Here is a 25240-nt window from a genome sequence, read left to right on the forward strand (position 1 = left end):
GGGATGGAACATCCCAATAAGTACGCCCCATTGACTGACATTGGTGAAACCAGTCAGGGACCAGCACTGCTGGAGCTGAGTGACTCCCCTAGCTGCCAGAGGAATGACTCCTCCAGTGAGGGTGGGAGTAAAGCCAAGGGAAAGGATAGACAGATTCTGGTGGTAGGGGACTCAATTCTTAGAAGGACAGAGAGGGCAATCTGTCACAAAGACCTGAAGCGCCGTACTGTATGTTGTCTATCGGGGGCTCAAATTCCGCACATCATGGATCTGGTGGACAGATTACTGGGAGGGGCTGGGGAAGATCCGGCTGTCATGGTGCACATTGGCACCAATGTCAAAGTCAGAGGAAGATGGATTGTCTTAAAAAACGATCTCAGGTGCTTAGGAGCTAAATCCAGGAAAAGGACCTCCAAGGTACAATTCTGAGAAATACTACTGGTACCTCAAGTCACACCAGAAAGGCAGAGGGAGATTAGGGAAGTAAACAAGTGGCTGAGGAGCTGGTGTAGAAAGGAGAGGTTAGGCTTCCATGAGAACTGGGGTGACTTCTCATTCGGTTACCAGCTCTAAAGAATGGACAGACTGTACCTAGACGGGGAAGGTACTGATCTGCTGGGAGTGAAGATGGCCAAAAAGTTAGAGGGGCTTTTAAACTAGGCAACAGGGGGGAGGGTCCAGAGGTAGAGATGGTCAGTGCAGAACATATTCCAGAGAGTAGTATTTGGCACATTAGTGGAAGGTTGACTAAAACACCTAAACCCAAGGTAAGTATAGTAACAAGGCCTATTTGCAACTCCAGAGCACCCAATAAGGAGATAGTATGCGACCAGTCTAAGCTACGTGGCATGTTCATAAATGCCAGGAGTCTGGTGGACAAGATGGGTGAACTAGAGCTACTGTTGTACGAGGAGGATTTCGATTTTGTAGGAATTACAGAGACTTGGTTCGACAGCTCTCATGATTGGCTGGCAACCATTCAAGGGTATTCCCTATATTGCAGGGATAGAGAGGGTACAAAAGGGGGAGGGGTATGCCTGTAAATCAAAAATGATGTACAAGTGAATGTGAGAGATGACATCACTAAGGGAGCAAGGGAGGTGGTGGAATCCTTATGGGTAGAGATACAAAGGGAGAAAACTAAGGGGGAAGTAATATTGGGAGTATGCTATAGGTTCCTTAACCAGAAGGAGAAGGCAGACCTCCTATCACAATTTGGATTAGCGGGAATAATGGGAAGTGTCATAATGGGGGATTTTAATTATCCAGGCAGACTGGGTGGAAGGAACAGCGCATTCATCTAAGACTCGCTAGTTCAGCCAAGTTCATGGATCAGATGGTAAATGCGCCAACTAGAAACAAAGCGTTACTAGACCTACTGATTACTAACACTACAGACCTGATCACGGATGTGGAAATACAGGGCAATTTAGGAAACAGTGATCGCAGGTCAATTCGTTTTAGTATAAATCACACAAATACGAAACATAAGGGGAATACAAAGACACTGAATTTCAACAGAGCCAACTTCCCTAAACTACGATCCTTGCTAGAAGATAATAATTGGGATAAAATCTTAGGAACAAAGAACACGGAGGAAAAATGGGTATGCTTTAAGAGCATATTAAATAAGGGCATTAGCCAGTGTATCCCAATAGAAAATACATTTAAAAGAGATAATAAAAGTCCTGGGTTGCTTAACTCCAACATGAAAATGCATATAAAAGCAAAGGAAAATGCCTTCAAAAAATAAAAGGCTGAGGAATCATCATCAGCATTCCAACTTTACAAAGAATGCAACAAGAAATGTAAGGGTGCAATCAAGGAGGCTAAGATAGAACACGGAAGGCACATTGTGGAGGAGAGTAAGAAAGATCCCACTAAATTCTTTAAGTACATAAATAGTAAGAAAGGGAGCAAGGGAGGTGGTGGAATCCTTATGGGTAGAGATACAAAGGGAGAAAACTAAGGGGGAAGTAATATTGGGAGTATTCTATAGGTTCCTTAACCAGAAGGAGAAGGCGGACCTCCTATCACAATTTGGATTAGCGGGAATAATGGGAAGAGTCATAATGGGGGATTTTAATTATCCAGGCAGACTGGGTGGAAGGAACAGCACATTCATCTAAGACTTGCCAGTTCAGCCAAGTTCATGGATCAGATGGTAAATGCACCAACTAGAAACAAAGCGTTACTAGACCTACTGATTACTAACACTACAGACCTGATCACAGATGTGGAAATACAGGGCAATTTAGGAAACAGTGATCGCAGGTCAATTCGTTTTAGTATAAATCACACAAATACGAAACATAAGGGGAATACAAAGACACTGAATTTCAACAGAGCCAACTTCCCTAAACTACGATCCTTGCTAGAAGATAATAATTGGGATAAAATCTTAGGAACAAAGAACACGGAGGAAAAATGGGTATGCTTTAAGAGCATATTAAATAAGGGCATTAGCCAGTGTATCCCAATAGAAAATACATTTAAAAGAGATAATAGAAGTCCTGGGTGGCTTAACTCCAACATGAAAATGCATATAAAAGCAAGGGAAAATGCCTTCAAAAAATAAAAGGCTGAGGATTCATCATCAGCATTCCAACTTTACAAACAATGCAACAAGAAATGTAAGGGTGCAATCAGGGCGGCTAAGATAGAACACGAAAGGCACATTGTGGAGGAGAGTAAGAAAGATCCCACTAAATTCTTTAAGTACATAAATAGTAAGAAAGGGAGGTCAGATCATATTTGTCCCAAAAAGAATGATGAAGGGAATCTGGTTACTAAGGATGGAGAGATGGCAAAGGTATTGAATTTATTCTTCACCTCCTCACTCTTCACGAGGGAATTGGGGGGGGGGTTCAGTAGCCAAAATGGCAATGTTTATCCTCATGACATGTTACAGGAAGCACCCTCATGGCTAACAGTGGACAGAATTAGAAATAGACTTGAAAAAACGTAATATTAATAAGTCGCCGGAACCAGATGGCTGGCACCCGAGGGTTCTTAAAGTGGTGTTCAACACACCATAAAAAAAAAAAAAAATGCTTAAAATTCATAAAAAATAAATAAAAAAAAACATTTGGAAAAAAAAAATTAACTCACCTCTAAATGCCTATTGCTAGGGGGTCCCTCATAGTCTGCCTCCTTCAGTGCCCGGGCACCTGACATCACTTCCCCTCGGTGCAGGAAGGGCTCAGCTCTGCCCACTCCCTCCTGTCAGTCATCTGGGACACGTGACAGGGAAGGCCTATAGACGTGGTATATCTGGATTTTGCAAAGGCATTTGATACAGTTCCTCATAAATGTTTACTGTACAAAGTATGGTCTGTTGGCATGGACCGTAGAGCGAGTATATGGATTGAAAACTGGCTACAGGGGCGAGTTCAGAGGGTAGTGACAAAATGGGGAGTACTTGGAATGGTTTGGGGTGGAAAGTTGGATCCCCCGGGGTTCTGTCCTGGGACCAATCCTATTTAATTTATTCATAAACGACCTGGAGGATGGGGTAAACAGTTCAATCTCTGTATTTGCAGATGATACTAAGCTAAGCAGGGCAATAACTTCTCCGCAGGATGTGGAAACTTTGAAAGAAGATCTGAACAAATTACTGGGGTGGGCAACTATGTGACAAATGAGGTTTAATGTAGAAAAAAAATATAAAATAATGCATTTGGGTTGCAAAAATATGAATGCAATCTACTCACTAGGGGGAGATCCTCTGGGGAAATCTAGGATGGAAAAGGACCTGGGGGTCCTGGTAGAGGATAGGCTCAGCAATGGCATGCAATGCCAAGCCGCTGCATGCAAAGCAAACAGAATATTGGCATGCATTAAAAAGGGGATCAACTCTAGAGATAAAAAAAATTCACCAGTCCTCAGGAAGGATTTGCTGGAACTGGAGAGAGTCCAGAGAAGGACAACAAAACTAATAAAGGGACTGCAAGACCTTAGTTATGAGGAAAGGTTAGGGGCAATGAACTTATTTAGTCTAGAGAAGAGACGCTTGAGAGTGGATATGATTTCAATGTACAGATACCGTACTGGTGACCCCACAATAGAGATAAAGCTTTTCCACGAAAGGGAATTTAACAAGACACGCAGCCATTAACCAAAATTAGAAGAAAAGCGGTTTAACTTAAACTGCGAAGAGGGTTCATTACTGTAAGAGCGGTTAGGATATGGAATTATTTTCCACGGGCAGTGGTTTCAGCGGGAGCATCAATCATTTCAAAAAACGATTAAATAAGCACCCGAACGATCACAACATACAGGAATATACAATGTAATTCTGACATGAAATCACACACATAGGTTGGACTTGATGGGCTTGTGTCTTTTTTCAACCTCGCCTACTATGTAATTATGTATATGACCTGTTCTACTGGATAGGGAACACATCACATGACCTGTTCTACTAGATAGGAAACACATCATATGATCTGCTCTATTGGATAGGAAGCCCATCATATGACCTGCTTTACCAGACAAGAAACACATCACATGACTTGTGCTACCAACCCCCCGGGAAACACATCTCATGACCTGCTTTGCTGGATAGGAAACGTGTCACAATTGTGCTCTGCCAGATAATAAACATATCACATATTCTACTCTGTGAAATGAGAAACACAGCACATGACTTGCTCAACCAGATAGAAAATTGGTAACATGACCTGGTCAACCAGATAGGAACCTGACCTACTCTAACAGATTAGAAACACATCACATGACTACTGCAATCCAAATACAAACAAAGCAATCTGTAATCAGTAAATGTCCAACTCACCTTCACCAAGAAGGGATATCCTGTTCTATAATATGTGCCAATCTCTTTGAATGTGATAGTCTCTGAAAACAATGCAACGGGGACATCCTTATTTGCAGTAGCCTGGGCACCTAAAACACAGGATACAAAGAGAACATTTTAAATCAAACCCATCATGCGAAATGGAGAAAACATAAGAAAAGCTTACGACTGTTAGTTCTTTTCATATGCAAAACCATCACAAAAATATTGACATAATCTGCTGAATAAAAATATACAACAAAGTGTAAAATCTTATCTCAGTGCAAAATTCACCACACTGTCAGTAGCGTTGTGATAAAAGTAATCAACATCAAGTGTACACACAGTTCATGAAAAAAATAAAATAAATGAAATCATACAGTCCAAAGTAAAACAAAACAAATGTTTTTAAAAGAAAACAATAAAAAATTATTCTACCCAGTGCAATGTGCTGAAAAAAGTCCACAGTATTGATCAATATTCCACTTTGTGTTCTTTCCAAAGAAAATACCTTCTGTGCACAAATGTGATTCCTCTCCCAATAGACGGGAACTCACCAGAAACATATGCCTTCCATTCTCATGGTTAAAGTGGAGGGCCGGTTATAAAAAAAAAAAAAAAGTCAGCAGCTACAAACACTGCAGCTGCTGACTTAATAAACACACTCACCTGTCCAGGGCGCCCGCGATGTCGGCCGCCCGAGGCCGACCCGTCCCTCGGCTCTCGGGTCCCGGCGCCGCCATCCCTTGTAAGGGAAACAGGCAGCGGAGCCTTATGGCTTCGCTGCCCGTTTCCTACTGCGCATGCGCGAGTCCCGCAGCTACTGCGCATGCGCGAGTCCCGCAGCGCTTTCTGAATGGGACGCGCTGTGTTCTGGAACACACAGTTCCCAGAACACAGCGCGACTCATTACCCAGAAGACGCCGCGACGAAGACAGAAGATCTCCGCGGAGGAGGAAGAGGAAGATTAGGAGAAAGTGCCTAGCAACAGGCATTTCTGGTAAGTAAAAAAAAAATTTTTTTTCATTTTTTTTTTTTTAGATTTTTTGTAATTTTTAACATTTTTTTGTTTTTCAGGGTGGCCCTCCCCTTTAAGCTCAAAAGAACATTGAATCGGTTGACGGCTTGAGCAAATCTCCCGGAGTTCCTCCGTGGGGGTGGATATATCAAAGCAGTGGCGGCCCATCTTATAGTGGCACAGGGGCGCCACCATCCCAAATCCATGTGCCCAGCCCCTAATCTACATGCACGATGCCCAACGCATAGATTTCAATTGGATTTTTTTCAAAGTGTCCTATATAAAAGAAAGAAATGCCTCCAATGGTAAAGTAACCAAATGGTCAACGACTTAGGAAAACCACTTTAATTTATATACATTTTTTCATGAACTGTATGTACACTTGATGTTGATTACGTTTATCACAACGCTACTGACAGAGTGGTGAATTTTGCACTAAGATAAGATTTTACACTTTGTTGTACATTTTTATAGCTGCTGCCATAACCATGGTATATAATGTCAAATTAATGATGTATATATACAGTGGGCAATCCAGAAGTGGATATATTTTTTTATTATTATTATTTTTACAATAACATAATTTTTTTATATATTATTATTATTATTATTATTATTAATATTCACAACAAAGTAATAATAATGATAATAATAATCAGAATGTATTTTTAATATGTTATTATTATTATTATTAATATTAACAATCATAATCATATAATTCTTGATGTATTTTTAATATATTATTATTTTATCTTGACATTTCCAATTATTATAACAGATCTTTCTCCTGGTTTTCTGTGCTCAATCAGCCAGGAAAAATGAAAACAATCGACCTTAGACCCCCGATCCTGTGCCTCATGTGACGCCATCTTCCTACCTGTGTCTTGTTCTGTAAAGACTGCATACATTGCAATAGTGTAACCGCCATTAGAAGGGTCTACCGCATCTTTGGTGTTGACCGTGGTGGTGAAGCAGCCGGAGATGTCTGTCTGGATAGATAGAAAAAAATAAACACTGAACTTACAGAAAGAGTTTGACTGACAGCAGGGGGAACCTATGGCCAATGTCTCCTGTAAGACCAGGAGCGATGCTGGAGCCGAGACCATGCTAAAGCGGTGACAGGAGCCAGGTAAGTGTTTAGGGATGGGGGTGGGTAGGACAGGTAGTGGGGCATTTTTTTATTTCTATATGGCTCGTTTATACGGAAACAAAGTGCGGGTAACCCACCTTCCATGCATATTCCCTCTATCTTCTGCAGGTGTCAATACAATGCTAACAACCCCCCAAGTGCAGTGCATTTGTCTGCACCAGATCACATGATACCGCAATACCACACGATCTGGTTGCAGTGCATTTTTGCAATATTTTTGGTGGTTTCAGCCCATTTGTTTGTGATTTGCTGCAGGTGTCAATGCAATCCTAACAACCTCCCCCCCCCCCCCCACACCCAAATTGCCTGCACTGGATCACATGGTACCGCAACACCATGTGATTCAGTTGCAGTGCATTTTTTGCAATATTTTTGGTGCGATCTAGTGCGAGTTCATTCAAACGAATGAGTTTCACAGGAATCACACAGGAACGCACTACCTGCAGTGACCCAGGAGGGAGCCTGCTGGAGCCCACAATGAGGGAATTATGCCTTCTTATTGGGGCAGGAATAACAAGCATTTAACCCTTGCAGCATGGGGGGGGGGCACCCACTGCAGGGAGGGGCCCAGAATTGGGCTTTAAAGTGTAGCTAAACCCAAGAACAAAAAATGTGATCTATTGCAGCATATCAGCCCACCAGCCTTTAGATACGGCGGCTGCTTTCATTTTATTTTTTCCCTCTTTATTCTCTCCTGCTGATCCTGTCAGTACTGCTCTTCCTGTCCTGGGGTGACAACGTTCACTCACTGCACTGTATACATGAAGAAGCAGCATTGTCACCAAGACTACAAACACGCTTCTATTTTCTCTATCAACACAGTGGTGGGGTTCTGTAGTCCTCAGCAATAGCTGGAAAAAAATGTGACTGACAAGACTGCAGCACAGGAAGTTATGAGCTCACGAGATTTCCGACAGGAATATAAAAAAAATGTTTAGTCTGGTATACCGTGCACCCCTAGTGCAGTTGCTACTGCTTTCCTGGTGGTGTACCCATAGCTGTTATTACACTTTTGTTGGTGCACACAGTACCGTGCACCCCTAGTGCAATTGCTACTACTTTCCTGGTGGTGTAAACAGTACACAATACAGTGTAGTGTGGTTTTGCTAAACAAATTTACAGCATGTCCAGAAGGCCCCCAAGGAGAGGCAGACGCTCACAGGCCGCTAAAAGAGGGCAAGCAGGCTCTGTGTCTACAGTCAACAGTGCTGGTCGTGGACACGGTGCATCCTCAGCACGTGGCCGTGGGGCACGCTTGTACTTTTTTTCTGCAGCTGGCCGTGTTATTGAGCCACAACATGCAGAAGAGTTGGTGGAATGGATAACAAAGCCCTCCTCATCCTCCTCATCCTCTGTCACCCAGGCTCAGAATAGTTTGTCTGCCAATGCAGCTGCCAAAGTGGCTTATTCCATCGGCTCCATGTCAACAGTCACTCCTTCCCTATCCCCACCACCATCGGAGTCCCCCGAACTATTCGATCACAGTGTCGGGTACATGCTGCAGGAGGATGTGCAGTGATTTGAAGGCTCTGGTGATGGTATCCAGGTTGAGGAAGGGAGTAACGTGAGCCTAGATAGAGGAGGTGCCCAAGAGGGTCAAGAAACTGGCAGTCATATTCCCCCAGCTGCAGCATACTGTCAAAGTTTGCTCCAGTGACGAGGAGGGAGGGGATGATGAGGTCACTGACTCTACTTTGGTGCCTGATAGAAAACAGGAGGAGGAGGAGGCACATCTCTAACGAGGCAGGATGCCCTCCAGGGGGCAGCTTAAAGGCAGCCACCCTATTGCATCACACCACAAAGCTAAGCAGGTGCAGGGCGCTGCTGACTCCCCACATATTTTGAAAAGTTCTTTGGAATGGGCCTTTTTTGACGCGTGTGCAGCAGATCGCACCATTGCTTTTTGCAACATATGTCTGAAGCATATCAAGCATGGCCAAAACAGCGGCTGCTTGGGTACCACATGCTTGACCAGACATATGATGACCTCCCATGCAGTCCGTTGGCAACAGCACTTAAAAAAACCACATCAAAGAACAAGGCGGACCTCTCCTTGTTACTCATCAGCTGGGATCTCCAACCCCACTATACCTCCAGTCCGCTGAGATACCTGCACTGAGAGGAATGAAGATATAGAAATAGGTGTCCCCAGTACTTGCGGCCAATCTGCTAGTGGTACACCAACATTGGATTTTAGCAGACAAATTTCCCTACCCCAGTTGCTAACCCGCAAAAGAAATTCAGTCCCAGCCATCCACATGCTCAGCGTCTGAATGCTAGTTTGGCCAAATTGCTAGCACTGCAACTGCTGCCTTTTCAGCTGATAGACTCTGCCCCCTTTCCTGAATTTGTGGAATGTGCGGTACCTCAGTGGCAGGTTCCCAAACGCCATTTGTTTTCACGGAAGGCCATTCCCACTCTCTACCAGCATCGCCATTGAAACTCTAGCAATTGCAATATGCTCTAATCCCAATATTCAAGGAGTTTCCTGTGGACCACAATCACATAAATGCGGCCTATTCACCGACGACATGTTAATATTTATCACATCCCCGATCACTTCCCTCCCCAATCTATGCAAACTACTAGCTGACTTCTCAGCGATCTTAAGGTTAACTATGCCAAATCCCACGCCCTCAATATATCCCTGAAGCCAGAATTAGTCTCTTCACTACAAAGCGCCTTTGAGTTTAAATGGAGCAACTCTTCTATAGAATACTTGGGGATCTCCCTCACAGCAAAAATTGAACAATTATATTCTACTAATTTTATTCCGGCATACAGGAAGCTTGAGTCCGACATGAAAAACTGGGCCAAGGGGGAACTCTCCTGGCTTGGGAGAATACATGCCATAAAGATGAATCTCCTTCCCAGGCTGCTGTACCTCTTCAGAGCCTTCTCGATTAAAATAAGAAATGACCATCTGAAATCCTTGCAACAAAAAGCAAACAAATTTATTTGGGGTGGATCAGGCCACAGACTGCCACAAAATACCCTATATAGACTCAGGACTAGGGGAGGTCTGTGCCTGCCCAGACTGCTTTGGTATTACCAGGCTGCCAGAATCTCCCAACTATCAACTGTGCAACCCAAAACCGAAAAGCCAGACTGGATTCAGATAGAAAGACAGGCGGCCCCCTTGTACACACTTGATTTCCTCTTAGGGATCTCACCCAGGGTAAGACCCCCAATTCTCTCTCCCATTCTCTCCCAATGTCTTTCTCTATGGGACAAGATGAGAACAAATCCCTCCTTGTTCTCAGAATACCAACCCCTTTCCTTTATTTTTAATAACCCAAACTTTACCCAAGGCCTAGACATTAAAGCTTTTAAATGGTGGTTGTGTAAGGGACTGTACCGGATCGGACACTTTTTCACTGCTACAGGACCGATCACCTTGAAATTCTGCAGGCAACAGCTAGAAATTCCACCCTCTGAACATTTCAGATACCAGCAAATAAAACACTTCCTTCATAAAATCTGGAAATCTAAACCGGTTCCCCCTAGTTTCACACCTTATGAAAGTTGGTGTGGACAGTCCACAGAACAGAGGGGTGGAATCTCCATTGTCTATCAGTCGATGGCCCAAACGCCCGTCAAAACCCCGTATATGATGTCTTGGGAGAATGACTTGCAAATAAACTGGTCATTGAAGCAATGGCAGACATCCTTTTCTAGAGCATTTAAAGGGATACAAAATATATCCCTGATTGAATGCAATTTAAAGGTGATGACCAGATGGTACCTCACACCGGCTAAGTTGGCCTACATATACCCTTCAACCAGCCCTCTTTGCTTCAGAGGGTGCCAACTTACAGGTCCTATGGTTCACACATGGTGGGAATGCCCCAGAATAAGGTCTTACTGGACTAGGGTGTTTGCATTGATCCAAAGGGTTACAAATCACCAAATTCCAAAAATCCCAGAAGTTGCTCTTCTGAACGCTACTCTTCCCAAGACGTCTAAAGCCACACACAAACGTATACACTTCATCTTACTAGGTGCGAAGCTGACAATAGCTAAGGCCTGGAAACAACTAAAGGTAAACACACCTGGCACCAAAAGAAAAATCTCATGGATTATGTCCCAAGAAAAACTCACAAGCATCCTCTTAGACAAAACCAAGGAGTTTGAAGCAATCTGGGAACCCTGTGCCAAATATATGGGCATATCTCTTATAGCTGGGATACAAGTCTAACAAACTAGTAATATCACTCCCACCCCGCTGTGTGGCTGCCTTCCTCTTTGCCCTGCTTCACTTCCCCCCTTCTTTTCTTTTTCTCTTGCTTTTTCTCTCTCTTTCTTCGCAAGCTTTCTGCTATTCCTCTTCTCCCTCATCATACACTTGACATCTTCTCCTCACATGGGGGGCTCTTCTGTTACAAGCGTCTCTGAGCAGACTCTTTAATAACCCCCCATCTAGAATAGACTATGGGCCTCTGCGCCAAATTTGAATTCCCAGCAGCCTTGGAGCCGGATATCTCTATCCAGGCCCTTCTGGGGAGGAGTTTGGGAGATAGTTTCTGGGCACAGCATGATCTCACACAGGGGTGCCCGGGATGTCCTCTTGCTCCCCTCAGTGGATCATCCATAAACAGGAGCCCCACAAGGTTTTCTTAGCGGGTCCTGTTAGGGACTCTAGCCTATATCTTTATACACCTCATAAACACACTCCGCATATGTCTAATGCTGTATCGTAAGAACAAGTGTATGCATTGTAATTTCAATTCAATCTTCCAGTGTTTGTATTTCATTAAAAATAAAATACTTTGAAAGAAAAGATGCCATGCGGTGCTTGAGTTGGTCTGCTTAGGGGACAGGAGCCACACTGGGGAAGAGATTCTGTCAGCTCTCCAGAGGCAGGCTCAGAGGTGGTTGACACCACGCCAGCTTCAGCCAGGAATGATTGTATGCGACAATGTCACCAACCTCCTCTCCGCCCTCCGGCAGGGACACTTGATCCATGTTGCCTGTTTGGCTCACGTCCTGAATTTGGTGGTACAGCGGTTCTTGAGCAGGTACCTGGGCTTACAGGATCTCCTGAGGCAGGCCAGGAAAGTCTGTGGTAATTTCTGCTGGTCATATGATGCCAGTGTTTGGCTGGCTGACATTCAAAGAGAATGCTACCTGCCCAAGAACCGCCTAATTTGTGACATGCCCACCAGGTGGAACTCAACATTGGCAATGCTGCAGCAGCTGCATATGCAGCAGTGGGCCATCAATGAGTACTTGTGTGAGTATAGCACCAGGACAGGGTCAAGGGAGCTTGTTTTTTTATGCCACGCAAGTGGTTACTGAACAAGGATGCATGAACTGTCCTGTCACTATTTGAGGAGGCCACAAGGATGGTGAGCAGTGAGAGTGCATGCATCAGTGATACTGTCCCTCTTGTCTTCCTGTTGGAGCACACGCTTCGTGGAATAATGGACAGGGCACTTGAGGCAAGACAGCGGGAGGAAGAAGAGGACTTCTTTACCTCTCAAGGCCCCCTTTATCCAGATACTAGTATTCCTGCAGGCCCGCCCATCACACAGGAAGAAGAAGAGGAGGAGGAGGATTGTGTCAGCATGGAGGTGGAGGATTACACTAAGCATCAGCAGCAGTCTTCAAAGGATAGTTTTCAGTCCCCAGAAACCCATGGAGTTGTATGTAGCTGTGAGGAGGTGGTTGAGGATCAAGTGATCTTTAGTGACCCAGAGGACTCAGGATTGAATACCTCTGCAAACCTACGCTGCATGGCCTCCCTGATCCTGCAAAGCCTACGAAAGGCCCATAGGATTAGTGGTATCAAGGAGAGGGAACAGTACTGGCTGGCAACCATTCTTGATCCACGTTACAAGGGTAAGGTTGCAGAACTTATCCAGCCTTCGCAAAGGGAGCAGAGGATAAAACATCTTCTGGAGGCCTTGCAGAAAGGTTTGTGCAATGCGTTTCCAGAGCCTGGGAGGTTACAATTTCCTGGTGCTCGACAACGTGTTGCTGAGGCTTCGTGCAGTCACAGAAAGAGCGGTTGAGAAGGTGACCAGCTGACCGATGCCTTCAGACAATTCTTCAGTCCTCAGCATTATATTACAGCCACAAGCAGTTTTAAATTACTTTTATTCCTTTAGAAATGTAATTTTGTGCAGGGACTGTTCTAAACACGAGAAAAATGTGCCACTTTACAGGCATACAATAGACACCCCCCCAGGCACGATATTTAAAGGAATATTTCACTTTTATTGTTTCACTTTAAGCATTATTAAAATCATTATATCATCATTATATTATTATAAAAAATCCCCCAAAAGGTTCATTTTTAAAACTTTTTTTGCATTGATTCATGTCCCCTGGGGCAGGACCCAGGTCCTCAAACACTTTTTATAACAATAACTTGCATATTAGCTTTTAAAATTAGCACTTTTGATTTTTCACGTTCGAGTCCCATAGACTTTAACGGGGTTCGCGTGTTTGCACGATTTTTTGGTCTGTTCGCATGTTCTGCGGCAAACCGAACCGGGGAGTGTTCAGTAGACATGTACGACATCAATAAATTAGTTTTGTTTTGTTCCGTTCCACTTCATATTAGCCATTAATTAGAATTTTCGATAGGTACGTTAACTTTTCATAACAATTACGATCGTTCGTTATGATGAATTTAAAAAGCAAAAAATACCTTTCTCAATATGGCAGTCGTCGACTCATTATGCTCATTATGAGGGGCTCCCACCATCCCTGTGCTGTGCTGACTTCCTCCTGGGGCTGTACCCCTGCTGTGCTCATTATGAGGGGCTCCCAACATCCCTGTGCTGTGCTGACTTCCTTGGTTTTTAACTTCATCAAAACGAATAATCGTAATTATTATGACAATAATAAAACAATATTGATGAACGTTCTTATTTTGTCCGATTCTGAATCTCCCATTGACTACCAGTTCCAGTCTCCCACTTCCATATTAAAAAGGGTAATTTTCCCAACCCTCACTCAGCAGCAGAAGAATACCTCTGATTGGTCAACAAAACACCAGTCACGTTTCAGTTGTAATGGAATTTGGATCTGAAATTTGTCAACAAAATTTCTTATCTCGTATACAATTCGGAAGCATAGAAATTCATATTTCGGATGCTTCCAAATGTACGAATTTTCAGAAACGAAACGCACATGTCTAGTGTTCGGCTCATCCCTAGTCAGGACTCATGTGCTCATCCATGTCTTTATGGACCTTGCTTTGTGCACTGGTTCAAATCATTTGGGGAATGGGGGTTTTTCAGGGGTTGGGCTTGGCCCCTTAGTTCCAGTAAAGGGAACTCTTAAGGCATCACCATACCAAGACATTGTGGACAATATCATGCTCCCAACTTTGTTGAAACAGTTTGGGGATGGCCCCTTCCTGTTCCAACATGACTGCGCACCAGTGCACAAAGCAAGGCACAAAGCAAAGTCCATAAAGACATGGATGAGCGAGTTTGGGATGGAGGTACCTGACTGGCCTGCACAAAATCCTGACCTCAACCCGATAGAACACCTTTTGGATGAATTGGAGAGGAGATTGCAAGCCAGGCCTTCTCATCCAGCATTTTTGACTTCACAAATGCACTTCTGGAAGAATGGTCAAACATTCCCATAGACACACTCCTAAACCTTGTGGACAGCTTTCCCAGAAGAGATGAAGCTGTTATAGCTGCAAAGGGTGGACCAACTCAATATTGAACCCTACGGACCAAGACTAGGATGCCATTAAAGTTCATGTGTGTCTAAAGGCAGGGGTCCCAATACTTTTGACAATATAGTATATATAATAATATGTAATATGCTATGAAAAATGTCTACAGGAAAAGGGAAAGCCCCTTTAATATCGAGCTTACCTCTCCACTCGCCGAGATACAGATGGAACCCATACGACAAAGTTCTACTTTGATATTTCCAATGACTCCTTTCCCATAAGTAAATCTGTAAAAGGTAATGGACAGAAAAGTCTATTATACACAAACAATACAGTGCTTTCATCCAATGCAGTAATGTTTTTTTTGTCTATGATTTCACTGAGGGGGAGATTTTTTCTGACTTGTCCCTGTGACAACTATACCAGAAATGAGCTAAGCTGTTGTCACTGCATTAATGCAAGGCAGGTCTTAGTGATGCTCCTGTATCTGCATGGTTTTATGATTGGAAGAAAATTGCACGAATAAGCAGGTATAGAAATGTTTGTAATAGTAGGTGATATCGTTGTGGACTAAAAGGCATTACACATCTTCCTACCTGCACCCTGTGCTTTTCACCTGCATAAGATGTCCATGGATCATGCTCCCAACTGTCACTGATTTCGAGGGAATGTCACTGATTGGGAACAAAGTCCCTCTGTCCCTCTTTCCTTCTCATTTGTCCCTCATTTTGGTCTGATCTATATAGTTGTATATAAAATGCACTATATATCTTTCAAAAAGTGTCTCCCAGTGCTAAACCTTTCATCTAATTTCTAAATTTCTGCATTTGTAAATTTCAAAAGCCAATATAAAGGAATAATAGTGGTAAAAAAAAGGACTTGTGGGTTTAACTAATCATTTTTTTGTATCTTTCTCCTTTAACCACTTGCTTACTGGGCACTTAAACCCCCCTCAGTCCCAGACCAATTTTCAGCTTTCAGCGCTGATGCACTTTGAATGACAATTGCGCGGGCATACAACACTGTACCCAAATGAAATTTTTATCATTTTTTTCCCACAAATAGAGCTTTCTTTTGGTGGTATTTAGTTACAGCTCGGAGTTTTATTTTTTGCTAAACAAACAAAAAAAGATGCAAAAAAATAAAAAAAATTAAATCATGTTTTAATAGTTTGTTATAAAATTTTGCAAACGGGTCATTTTTCTCCTTCATTGAAGTGCGCTGATTAGGCGGCACTGATGGCTGCATTGGTGGGCACTGATGGGCTGCATTGGTGGGCACTGATGGGCTGCATTGGTGGGCACTGATGGGCTGCACTGGTGGGCACTGATAGGCATAGTTAAGGCGGCACTAATAGGCACAGATAAGGCGGCACCGATGGGCACAGATAAGGCGGCACTGATGGGCAAAGATGGGCACAGATAAGATGGCATGGATGGGTGGCACGGATAAGTGGCACGGATGGGTGGCACGGATGGGCACTGATAGGTACCACTGATAGATGGGACTGATGGGCACTGATAGGTGGCACTGATAGGTGGCTCTGATAGGTGGCACTGCTGGGCACTGATGGGCGGCACTGCTGGGCACTGATGGGCGGCACTGCTGGGCACTGATGGGCGGCACTGGGTCGCAGCACCTTTGAGGCAGATTGTGGGCACTGTGGGTGGCACTGTTGGTGGCACTGCTGGATGGCACTGTGGGTGGCATTGTGGGTGGCACTGTAGGTGGCACTGTGGGCACTATGGGCACTGATGGGGGGCACTGATGGGGGGCACTTACTTTTATTCAGGATGGCACGGCGGTGGGCAGGTGGGCACTGGCAGGGGGCAGGTGGTCAGCTGTATTGCTGGCCGTGATCGGGACTGATGTCCCGATCACGGCCGCCGGTGATCGGCTTTTTTTTTCTCTCCTCGCGCTGTCAGCGCGAGGAGGAATCATAGCCGATTACCGGCTCCGTTCTATCACATGATCAGCTGTCATTGGCTGACAGCTGATCACGTGATAAGGGGTCGGGATCGACCCCTTGCACGGATCGGTGATCAGGCGAGTCTCACGGACTCGCCGATCACAGAGCGCGCCGCGCGCGCCCCTCAGGGGGCGCGCAGGCCGCTCGTATCCGGGACGACGTCAATAGACGTCGTCCCGGAAATGTAGGTCCGCGCTGATGCCGTCATTTGGCAATAGCGCGGATCTGTAGTGGTTAAGGAAGTGTGGCAAAGAGTGTGTCCTATGCCTACCTAATTTTGCTAATAGGTGTCCCTTGTTCCCGTTTTAAAAATTAGGAATGGATCATCATTAAAGGTTAGGGAGGTATGGATCATGTAGTTTCATGGTGCCATTTGTTGCCCCACATCCAATTTGCATATGTGTGAACGGAGCTTTAATCTTCACATTTTGATGTCACAAGTTTCTTTTTGTGTTCAAACATGAGAAATGCAGCATGGGGCTGCACTTGTTAATGCATGACTTCTGTCTGTAGTCTGAGAACTGACATTTCCTGTGAAGAAACTTTAAATACTAAAATTCCTGGGTTTCTAGTCTAGTGCTCTGCAGGTGAGAGCTAAACAGTAATTAGACAGACACAAGCAGGTAGAGCAACAAAAGAAAGATGTGTTTTCATCACATTAGCACTTCCACATTTGTGATAAAACACAGAGGAAATTGTGAGGCACCGACTAGATGCTGCGTGACCCAGAACAAGAAGTTGCCTGTTCCCTGCGAATAGGGACAAGCTAGGTGAATGAATACATGGATATGTATATATAGGGGAATCGTCAACCACGACACTACAAACTGCAATCGCAACTAAATAGGTTTGTTATGTTACTAATTTCGTTTTGTTATGGAATTTGTTTTGTTTTGTTTTTGTTAAATGTAATTTTATTCAAATTTGTTTAATTTATTAATTTTCGAATTTTCCAACTTTTCGATTAGAATTTGGATCGGTCGAAAGAATAGATGGTTTTAACCACTTAAATACAGGGCACTTATACACCTTCCTGCCCAGAACGGTCGTGCAACACTGTACCAAAGCAAAATTTGTATTTTTTTACCTACAATAGTTTTTCTTTGTTTCTGTTACAAAACTTTGTAAAAAGGTATGTTTTCTTCTTCACTGATGAGGCAGTACTGATTGGCACTGATGAGGCAGTACTGATTGGCACTGATGAAGTTCCACTTACATGCACCACTGATAGGTGGCACTGATGGGCACTAATAGTTGACACTGGAGGCCATCCTCTGGGGGGCTGCATTGATAATTAATCAGTGCAGACCCTCCCTCTCAGGAGAGCAGCCGATCAGCTCTCCTCTACTCGCGTCTGTCAGTGCGAGTAGAGGAAAATGCGATGCATGGCTTTTTCTGTTTACACTGTGATAAGCTGTGATTGGTCACAGCTGATTACGTGGTAAAGAGCCTCTGTCAGAGGCTCTTTACCTCGATCGGAGATACGATCAGACTGACACATCACACCACCGATCGCCATGCTGCGTGTCCCCACGGGCATACGATCATGGCTTATTCTGCTGGATGTCATATGATGCCCAGTCAAGATAATGAAACCACTTCCCAGCCATAATTATTTTTTTTTTTTAAATAGCCGGGTGCCAGCAATTGTAACTGCGAGTAAATTTAATTGTGATTTGACAATTTTTTTTTTTTTAGAAATGTAATTTTTGATGCAGCATGTTTTAAACACTTGCCAACCAGCGCACGCCAATATACGTCGGCAGAATGGCACGGACAGGCAAATTGGCATACAGGTACGTCCCTTTAAATTTGCCACCGTGCCATCACGTGCGTGCCGCTGGAGGTGCATGTGCACGCCGGTCGGGACCTCCGTGAGTCCGATTGCGGTCGCCGTAGGGATACCCGCAATCGTCTCACGGGGAGGAAGAACAGGGAGATGCTAATGTAAACAAGCATCTCCCCATTCTGCCTAGTGACAGTGTCACTGATCTCTGTGATTGGAGCAGAGATCAGTCACGTACACAGCCACGCCCCCCAACAGTTACAACCACTCCCCAAGGCTCACTTAACCGCTACACTGCCACCTAGTGGTTAACCCCTTCACTGCCAGTGTCATTTACATAGGAATCAGTGCATTTGTTTAGCACTGATTGCTGTATAAATGACAATGGTCCCAAAAATGTGTCAAAAATGTCCGATGTGTCTGCCATAAAGTTGCAGTCATAAAAAATAGCTTATCGCCACCATTACTAGTAAAAATAAAACATTTTAATAAAACTATCCCCTATTTTGTAAAGGCTATAACTTTTGCACAAACCAATAAATAATCACTTATTGCGATTTTTTTTTTACCAAAAACATGTAGAAGAATACGTATCGGCCTAAACTGAGGGAAAAAAATTTTTTTTATATATTTTTGGGGATATTTATTATAGCAAAATGTAAAAACGAATACTAATAATAATTTTCAAAATTGTTGCTCTTTTTTTGTTTATAGTGCAAAAAATAAAAACTGCAGGGGTGATCAAATGCCACCAAAAGAAAGCTCTATTTGTGGGAAAAAGAGGACATTGATTTTGTTTGGGAGCCACGTCGCATGACCGGGCAATTGTCAGTTAAAACGACGCAGTGCCAAATCGCAAAAAGTGCTCTGGTGTTTGGCCTGCAAAATAGTCCGGTGCTTAAGTGGGTAAACCTGCTACAGATACACCACTTTACAGGCAGACTGGGACCCCCAGGCACTATATTTAACCACTTTAGCATCGGAAGGATTTACCCCCTTAACCACTTAAGGACCAGAAGATGTCCCCCCTTAATGACCAGGCCATTTTTTTGTGATATGGCACTGCGTCGCTTTAACAGAAAATTGCATGGTCGTGCAACGTTGTTCCCAAACAAAATTGATGTCCTTTTTTTCCCCCCACAAATAGAGCTTTCTTTTGATGCTATTTGATCACCTCTGCAATTTTTAAAAAAATACAGCCAATTTAAAAAAAAAAAACTATTTTTTGCTTTCTGCTATAAAATATCCAAAACAAATATAAAAAAAAAGAAATATTCATCAGTTTTAGGCCAATATTTATTCTGCTACATATTCTTGGTAAAAAAAAAAAAAAAAGAAAAATCACAATAACCGTATATTGATTGGTTTGCGCAAAAGTTTTTGCGTCTAAAAACTATGGGATAGATTTAGGGACTTTTAAATTTTTTTAATGTTTTTACTGGTAATGGCGGCGATTTGTGATTTTCAGCGGAACTGTGACACTTTTGGGGGACCAGTGACATTATTACATTGATCCGTGCTAAAAAAAAATGCAATGTATAAATGACACTGGCAGAGAAGGAGTTAACACTAAGGGGTGATCAAGGGGGGTTTGTTCTAACTGTGTAGGGGATGGGCTTACTGGAAAATCACAGATATCACTGTTCCCGATCACTTGGAACAACAGATCTCCATGTTGTCTCATGTCAGAACTGAGATCTGCCTTATTTACATAGGAAGATCCCCATTCTGCCTCTGTGTACCGCGATCGCGGTTCAACGCGGACATCAAGTCCATGGGAACCGTGGGCTAGCTCCCGCAGCTTGCAGTCGGTCCCAGTCGCAGTGTCACAGACCGCCGGTTTGCGCAGTCGAGCCGACCTGCCTCCATATATATACAGTGGCTGGTCAGCAAGTGGTTAACTAGTTGCCACCCACCCACCGTCAAATCACAGTGGGGCGGTGCGGCTCTCATTTTGGGACGACGTTCCAGAACGGCCGCTCTCGTGTGCAGCGTGGTGGCCACGCCGTGTTGTTAGGACACGGCGTGACCCCGAACTCTGTAAATGTATTATATTTTATGGTATTATTTTATTGTATATGTACATTTTATTTTTATTATATGCATTTTTATCATTAATATTTATTATATTTGATGTATTCATTGTAATGGCCTTGTGATTGATGTGCCAACATACAACGTTAGATTGTGGTTTGTATTGTGTGATGTGTGTTGGATCACAATTGTGTTGTAATTTAAGTCACATTAAAAAACAACTAAGACTCCACCAGAGCCACCTGACTGGCCAGATAACAACTATTTTCTACATGTTATCTCAATGGTAATCTATTATCGGAGGAGATAAGTAGCAGTTTGTTGCACAGAAGCTTTCCTATCTGTCTGCCACTGATGATGGTAGAAATTACTTTATAACCGACTACTTCTCTGCTTTAAAGGGAACGTATAATAAGACCCCTTTCACACTGGGGCGTTTTTCAGGCGCTTTAGCGTTAAAAAAGCGCATGTAAAGCGCTTGAAAGAAGCCTCATCTGCAGTCCCAATGTGAAAGCCCAAGTGCTTTAAGGGCCCTTTCACAATGTCAGAGCCCGAAAAACGCTCGTAAAGCGCCGCTTAAACTAGCAGCACTTTACCAGTGTTTTTTTAGCGTTATTGGGGCGCTTTTAACCCCTGCTAGTGGCCAAATAAAGGGTTAAAAGCGCCCACAAAATGCTGCTGCCAATAGCGCTTTTCAGGCGCTTTTCAGGCGCTTTTCAGGCACTTCCCATTGATTTCAATGGGAAGGGGAGCTTTAGGAGCGTTGTATTCATCGCTCCAAAAACGCTGCAAAGAAGCTACTTGCAGGACTTTTTTTGACGCCCTGCCAGCGCAGCGCCTCAGTGTGAAAGCACTCAGGCTTTTACATTGGGATTGCAGTTGCAGCTTCTTTCAGGCGTTTTACAGGCGCTTTTTTTAAAGCTAAAGCACCTGAAAAACGCTCCAGTGTGAAAGGGATCTCAGTGTGAAAGCACTCGGGCTTTTACATTGGGATTGCAGTTGCAACTTCTTTCAAGCGCTTTACAGGCAATTTTTTTTAACGCTAAAGCGCCTGAAAAACGCATGTGAAAGGGGTGTGTATTAAGTTTAATTACGTTTACACATTTATAAAGTGAGGGTTTATATTATTATTTAAATTCATTATTCCTTTACCATGTATTTTTATGAATACATTTTTATTTCAGATTACCTCCATGACACTCAATTTGGAAAGAATATAGGGCTTTCGAAGCCCAGCACTGTCTGCACTCCTGCAGGCTGCCTTTGCAGGTTTAAAGTTTATCTAAAGAAGATTAAGAAAAAAATATGTAATATATTGCAGCTTACTGTCCTTGGATATGGTGGCTGCATTAGTTTTTGCACAAACTTGTCATTTTGAGTTATTTCTCACACAGGGTATAGGCATACAGTATATACAAGGAGATTTGTGGAATTTGTAATGCGCACGCAAGGTACAGTGATCTCAAAGAGTAATATAAAAATATTTTCTTTTAAGCACAAATAAAAAATTGTTTAAAAAACAATTATGGCAAATACATAGAACACAATTTTTATGGATACAGCACTTTAGATGGAGTTCCCAACATGTTTCGCCCACATCCTAAGCTTCCTCAAGGGATGCTGTCCATTTGGGGTACAAGCCTTCCCAGTCTCTTTAGAATATATACTACAATCAAGAAAAAGTTCAGGAGGTCTGCTACCGTTACGGAAACAAAGAACTATAGATGACTACAGGAGCACAAAAAAAAGTTTTGCAGAAGAACACAATACACAGGGACAAAAGACTCTCCAAAGCAGGATACTTATGTCTAGAACTGGTGTCCTGCAATGACAGTTACACCCCAGAACACTTTCTACACCTGCCAAGGGGATACCATATCTGTGAAACTTTTTCAAACCTAGATGCATAGAGGGGCCCAGAATTCAAGGAGGACCTTTGGACTTTCAAGGGGCATAAGTTACACATCTATTTTCCTGACTACCTATCACATTTCTTGATGCCTCGGAGCACCAGGACAGTGGAAACACCCACAAGATGACCACGTTTTAAAAAGCAAACACCCCAAGGTATTTTGTGAAATGCATTATGAGTCCTTTAAAAAAAATCAATTTTGACACAAGTTTATGGAAAACGTAGGAAAGAAAATTAAAAGTTGTCAACTAATAAGATATTTCTAACACACAGCATAGGCGAACTTAGAGTTACACCCCAAAACACATTCTACTACTCCTCTCGAGTATGGCCACACCACATTTGAGACTTTCACAGTCTAGCCGCATAGAGAGGCCCAAAATCCAAGGAGCGCCTTCAGGCTTTCTAGGGGCATAAATTACACATCCAATTTTCTGACTACCTATCACTCTTTTGGAGCACCAGGACAGCAGAAACACCCACAAAAAGATCATATTTTGGAGAGTAAACACTCCAAGGTATCAATATTTTTTTTTTTTTTTTTTTTTAGACATGGTGAGTCTTTTGAAGACTTATTTTTTTACCACATATTTTTGGAAAATGCAGAAAGAAATTTAAATGATTTTTTTTCTTACAGAAAGTGGTCAATTTTATATTATAGTTTTCACACAAAGCATGGGCATACTTAGAATTATAACCCAAAGCACATTCATTCTGCTCCTCTTGCGGATTATGTTGATGCCACTTGTGTGAGAATTTTACTGTCTGGACTGATTGTGTATTGGACATCGTATCTTGTGTATCACATAAATCAACAAATTGTATCAAAACCAATGTATTGTAATGGTCACCTCTATACGAGCGGCAAGAGAATATAGCTTAGTGTAGCGTCACCTATAGCAGTACCTATTCCTATAAGCCAAGTAAGCCTAGCCTAAAGGTATGCGGCTGCCCCCAGGAATGCCATGTTAGCTGACCAAGTAGTACTAGATGAAGAAAGGATAAACAAAAAAGAGTTCTTGTGGTTCCAGAAGTGCACCTGTCCACAGGGGATCGCAGGGACTGGGGTCTCTCAGGAACATAGTCAGTCAGAGCTACAGATGGGTCACTTGAGACAGCAGGCAGAGATATGGTCAGCAAACAGGCAAAGAATTGGTCCAGGCAGCAGGCCGAAACATGGTCAATAAACAGGGGTTAGGGTCAGTACAGGCGGAAGGCAGAGACAACACCGAACTGAACTGGTGTGGCAATGATCAGACTGTTGATGGCTGCACTGGTCTAGTGACAGTGGGACTAGTGTAGCCGCAATTAGGAACACTGTTGCAGACTCAAACCTGTCTTGTGAGACTGCGACTGGTGTGAGAATCAGGTGCTAGCTTACACTGGTCTGGTGACACTGCAACTGATGTGGCGGTGATAAGGAACACCGTTGTTGGCAAACACTGGTCTAGTGACACTGGGACTGGTGTGGCGGTGATAAGAAAACTGTTGCTTGATGCACTGGTCTGGTGTGGTGGCAATCAGGAACACTGACTCTAGCTACACTAGGCTTACATTGTGACTGGTGCCATAGTGATCTGAGAAAACAGCGACTGGCTGCTTCATGAGTGACGTTGGGGTAACGGTAAAACCGCATGGCTGAGCGAAGGTTTTACTGCCCCTCGCTGCCCCCTTTAAGCTGCAGAGGCAGTGGCTGGGGGGGGGGGGGGGGGGTACACATGCCACAGCTGCAATGCTTTGCAACAGTGGCAGCAATTATACTCTGTACTCCCGATAATCATGACCTGTTCAAGTAAATGTGGGTGTTTGTGTTGCAACCAAGGGATTAAAGGAGGTGGTTAGGAGGTGATACAATACCTCCTCAATGCCTGTCAACTGCTCTGTAGCGTCTACCCCAACTTTCCGGGACCCTGATGGTCACCCCCAGAGGCGGGGAGGACCAACATACTTCATCAGGGTGCAGGTTACTAGGCATGGTGGGTGATGAACAAGATAGAAATTGGAATCCAGACACTTTTATGCTTGAACAAAGAGAAGTTTATTTCTCACAAGAGGAAAAATATGGGAGAGAAGGGATAGGGCATAGAACACACTTAGTAATAAATAGTAACAATCAGACAGGCAGACTCCTTAGACAAAAGGTGAGATAAGGCAGACAGCAGTACAGGAAATTAGACTTTAAGCTGAACCACCACATCTGTACTTTGTAGGCTAGGCTCCTATAGTAACTGAACTTAACGCTCTGCATCATATTAACTTCTTTTGGATGAGTCCCCCTTGAAGCTCTCCCAGACACCTCATGGATCCCAGTCCATGAAGAGCAACCTCTGGCACTTCCCTTAGAACGCCATCCCTCTCAGAATTGTTTCCGGATATTGATCAGGCTTTTCTCTGTGAACCTTGAACACCTAGATAGCCCTAGCAGCCAGCATAACACCTGGATAAGCTTCAGGCCTAGCAGCAGGGGGCTGTTTAACACACATCCACCGAGACCGCAGCCCTGGGTGGAGAAGATCACCTGAAAGCTTCTCCCAGCATTCATAGCAGCAAATCTAATTGGCTGAGAAAAGTATGTTTATTCATGGTTATTATGGTTTATTCAACCTCAACTCACTGTAGCTCATCACTCTGATGTCAAAGGCAACAGCCCCACCTACTGACAAAAGGGAGAAACCACAGCTAAACAGGATTAGGAGAGAAGCCATGTGACCACTAAACACTAAAAATTAGCCAGGCTGGCTACCACCCAGCATAACTAAATGTACCTGTAGCCCTGCTTTGTGCTTTGGTAACAAGGGTGCTACAGCTCTTTGAAGAGGAAACCGAACATGGGTGGCTATTCAGAGAAAATCGCACGTGTGAACAAGCCCCAATGGTGACTTACAGGGGTTGATTTACTAAAGGCAAATAAAAGGTGCACTTTGCACTCTGCAA

General features: G+C 43.5%; 1 protein-coding gene across 1 annotated transcript in view; it reads right to left on the reverse strand.

Annotated features, from left to right (window-relative positions):
• LOC143929793 (alpha-2-macroglobulin-like protein 1) overlaps nt 1-15245 on the reverse strand; it is a 198952-nt gene extending 183707 nt beyond the window's left edge. The window contains exons 1-4 of the mRNA XM_077453770.1: nt 15202-15245; nt 14808-14892; nt 6691-6802; nt 4796-4905 (exon numbers count right to left, since the gene is read on the reverse strand). Coding sequence (XP_077309896.1) covers nt 4796-4905; nt 6691-6802; nt 14808-14892; nt 15202-15245 — 351 coding nt within the window. The remainder of the gene's footprint in view (nt 1-4795; nt 4906-6690; nt 6803-14807; nt 14893-15201) is intronic.
• Between the last annotated feature and the right edge of the window lie 9995 nt (nt 15246-25240).

The sequence above is a fragment of the Lithobates pipiens genome, unplaced genomic scaffold (assembly GCF_037356315.1).
Source record: "Lithobates pipiens isolate NorthernLeopardFrog02 unplaced genomic scaffold, aLitPip1_a1.2 Scaffold_25, whole genome shotgun sequence".
Taxonomy (NCBI): Eukaryota; Metazoa; Chordata; class Amphibia; order Anura; family Ranidae; genus Lithobates; species Lithobates pipiens.